The sequence below is a fragment of the Lampris incognitus genome, chromosome 21 (assembly GCF_029633865.1).
Source record: "Lampris incognitus isolate fLamInc1 chromosome 21, fLamInc1.hap2, whole genome shotgun sequence".
NCBI classification, from domain to species: domain Eukaryota; kingdom Metazoa; phylum Chordata; class Actinopteri; order Lampriformes; family Lampridae; genus Lampris; species Lampris incognitus.
In genome coordinates this window covers 27894716-27898667 of record NC_079231.1, presented here as the reverse complement: position 1 = coordinate 27898667, position 3952 = coordinate 27894716, and the positions used below count along the sequence as shown (strand labels likewise).

The following is a 3952-nucleotide window of genomic DNA, read 5'->3' as shown; positions in this document are numbered from 1 at the left end:
CGTAATATTCAGCCGGACCCCCGTTCTGCTGTGATGGCCGCGCAGTCGGTATGCTGAGCTGAAATCCCTGGACTGCGCTGGATGGGAGCGTTCTACAGGACAAGCTGTGAGCATGAGGAGGAATGAAAAGGCTCAGTGAATATGCAATTTGGATGAAAAGGGTGAAAATGAGTTCTCTGGCAAAAAGTCTTTCATTTGATCAGTGACGTCATAGCTCGACACCTCTTGTTCATATCACTACGAGTGCGTAAGTAATTTGAGGGAAAAACGTTTAACTACTGGCGCGATGTACACCGATCAGCCAAAACATTATGACCACCTGCCTGATATGCTGCTGGTCCTGTGTGCCGCCAAAACAGCGCCAACCCACCGCAGCATGGACTCCACAAGACCCCTGAAGGTGTCCTGTGGTATCTGGCACCAAAACATGAGCAGCAGATCCTTCAAGTCCTGTAAGTTTTAAGGTGAAGCCACCGCGGATGGGACTTGTTGGTCCAGCACATGCCACAGATGCTCAATCAGATTGAGATCTGGAGAATTTGGAGGCCAGGGCAACATCTTGGACACTTGGGTTTCCCAGCAGCTCATGGCCCAAAGCATCACACTGCCTCCACCGGCTTGTCATCTTCTCACAGTGCATCCTGGTGCCATCACTTCCCCAGGTAAACGGCACACATGTACACGGCCATCCACGTAATTTAATTTAAAAAAAACGGGACTCATTGGACCAAGCGACCCTCTACCACTGCTCCAAGGTCCATTCCCGACGCTTGCGTGCCCATTGCGTGAATGTTCGACGGTGGACAGGGGTCATCATAGGCACTCTGACCGGGCTTTGGCCACGCAGCCCCATACGTAGCAGGGTGTGTGTTGTCATAAATTCCTCCTGTAACCATCATTAAACATTTTTGTGACTTATGCCACAATTGCCCTTCTGTCAGTGTGGACCAGACAGGTCAGCCTTCGTTGCCCTCACACATCGATGAGCCTTGGCTTCAACACTCAACATCATGTCACTGTCTTGTGGTTTGTCCCTCCTCAGACCACTGTCCGTAGGTACTCACCACTGCTGACCGGGAGAACACCACAAGCATTGCTGTTTCAGAGATGCTCTGACCCAGTCGTCTGGTCATAACAATTTGGCCCTTGTCAAAGTCGCACAGGTCTTTACTCCTGCCCATTTTTCCTGCACCCAACACTTTGACTACGAGAACTGATTGTTCACTTACCATCTAACCTCCCCAGACCCTGATCAAGGTTATTCAGTTTAACTGTTATTTTCAAGAACAAGGGCGATGTGCAGAACTGTAGCAACTACAGAGGTATAAAGTTGATCAGCACAGCATGAAGATATGGGAAAGAGTAATAGAAGCTAGGTTAAGAGGAGGAGAGGTGATGATCAGCGAGCAGCAGTATGGTTTCATGCCACGAAAGAGCACCACAGATGTGATGTTTGCTTTGAGAGTGTTGATGGAGAAGTATAGAGGAGGACAGAAGGAGTTGCATTGTGTCTTTGTATATTTAGAGAAAGCATATGACAGGGTGCTGAGAGAGGAGGTGTGGTATTGTATGAGGAAGTCGGGAGTTGCAGGATATGTATGAGGGAAGTGTGACAGTGGTGAGGTGTGTGGTTGGAATGACAGATGGGGTCAAGGTGGAGGTGGGACTACATCAAGGATTGGCTCTGAGCCCTTTCTTGTTTGCAGTGGTGATGGACAGGTTGACGGACGAGATCAGGCAGGAGTCTCCGTGAACTACGATGTTTGCGGATGACATTGTGATCTGTAGTGAGAGTAGGGTGCAGGTTGAGGAGAGCCTGGAGAGGTGGAGGTATGCATTGGAGAGAAGAGGAATGAAAGTCAGTAGGAGCAAGACGGAATACATATGCATGAATGAGAGGGAGGACAGTGGAATGGTCAGGATGCAAGGAGCAGAGGTGATGAAGGTGTATGAGTTTAAATAATTGGGGTCAACTGTGACTCATCTGTGACCTCTTCAGTCTGAGACCGAAGAGGTCACAGATGAGTAATGAAATGTTTCTCTCTCAATAACCATTGTGTCAAGATGAACCGATTCAACTTTCTGTGATTTTCTTATCTGGATTATTGAGCATGCATAGACAGTGTGAAAAGTTAGGTTTACAAGATGGTTGTGAGACCAGCTATGTTGTATGGTTTGGAGACAGTGGCACTGATGAAAAGACAGGAGGTGGAGCTGGAGGTGGCAGAGTTGAAGTTGATAAGGTTTTCATTGGGAGTGACGAAGGACAGGATTAGGAACGAGTATATTAGAGGGCCAGCTCAGGTTGGACGGTTTGGAGACAAAGCAAGAGAGACAAGATTGAGATGGTTTGGACATGTGTGGAGGAGAGATGCTGGGTATACTGGGAGAGGGAGGCTGAATATGGAGTTGCCAAGGAAGAGGAGAAGAGGAAGGCCAAAGAGGAGGTTTATGGATGTGGTGAGGGAGGACATGCAGGTGCCTGGTGTGACAGAGGAAGATGCAGAGGACAGGAAGAGATGGAAATGGATGATCTGCTGTGGCGCCCCCTAACGGGAGCAGCCAAAAGTAATAGATTCTGTTCACCTGTGAGTGGTCATAATGTTTTGGCTCATCTGCGTATATAGACATATATCAACTCATTCCGTCAATAAAAATACACAACATATGAGTGAGTTTAAAAGGGATGAGCCTGATTCATGTAGGTAATTATTTTGCAGCTGCTACCAACCAATACTGGATTACTTTACATTTGATAACTTGCATTAGTCAGCTGCGTATAACTAGTGTCATTTAGCATGACTACAGAAGTTTTTTGTCCTTCAAAAAATTGGATCTTGACGAGTTTGATGACCTTTAATTACAAAACATTTTGAGCAATTACCAAAAAACACTTATTCCGAAAATGGATTAACAGTATATTGCAGTGAAAACTGTGACACGCTAAAAGACAACAAAAAAAAACAAGGGGGGGGGGGGCTTGATATTGGCCTTTCCATTAAAGATCAATAAATATTATCATCTGAAAACTTAAACCTCTCACAAAATAAAACCACAGGAAAATTAAATCAAGACTGTAATCTTCTATTTGTTAAATGATATCTGTGTATATATACATATAGATATGTCATCACATCATATTCATCTCCAGAGACCCTGGTGATTTGAAAGGTGCTCATCTAATAGAGCTTAAATATTCTTTGTATCAAATATCAGTTTCATTAGGAGCTAATTTAAAATTCATGTTAATCCTGTTCAACGTTAGTTCAAAGTTTCGTTGCATCACCAGCACAGACTTCAAACCAAATAGTCACTGTCATTCTTTACATACCCTGCTTGGATAGAATCAGTCACCCAAGATTCTTTTATAATTTTAAACTTTTTCTCAAACAGTCGTCTGAGGGTCCTAAAATCTAACACCCGAGCTTCCTCAGAAATTATGACATGGGAGACCCCTTCTTCCAACTTCTGGACCACGGTTCCCCCATGGTAGCGAAACTCCAGCTCCCGGATGTCTAGACAAGTTGCAATTACAGCAGTTTCGGGGTCCCCAATGTCTCTGTAACGGTCCATGTAAACATTGAAGGGCCTGAACATACTTGTTTTAAGGTCATCCCAGCCATATCTTTCGTCCACTTGACCCAAGTTCAGAGCCGCAGACCTGTCAACATCCCTGATCCTGCCAAACAACTCCCTCAACTGCTGTTCATCCGTGTCCACAAAGTAGCTGTCTCCATAGCGGTCATATTCCTTGGCAAAGTGCTCCCTAGTGGAGGGAGACATATGGATCATGTGTTGTGGTTGCCATGGCACCACTTCTCTCCTGTCCAAGCACTCCTGAAGCCAAGAAGCCCACACTATATCATGCTGGTCAGAGGAAATCAGGTTTTTCACACGCATGTTCTCAGCGCCAGCAATCACACAGTACGTGTCCCGTCCTGGGTTTTGTACC

General features: G+C 45.6%; 1 protein-coding gene across 2 annotated transcripts in view; it reads right to left on the bottom strand.

Annotated features, from left to right (window-relative positions):
• Positions 1 to 2932: 2932 nt before the first annotated feature.
• Positions 2933 to 3952, bottom strand: part of LOC130131665 (DNA ligase 4-like) — a 27555-nt gene continuing 26535 nt past the window's right edge. For both annotated transcript variants that reach the window (XM_056301441.1, XM_056301442.1), the window contains exon 3: positions 2933 to 3952. This exon is cut by the window's right edge and continues 15 nt beyond it. In XM_056301441.1, the coding sequence (XP_056157416.1) occupies positions 3298 to 3952 (655 nt within the window). In that variant the 3' untranslated portion in view covers positions 2933 to 3297.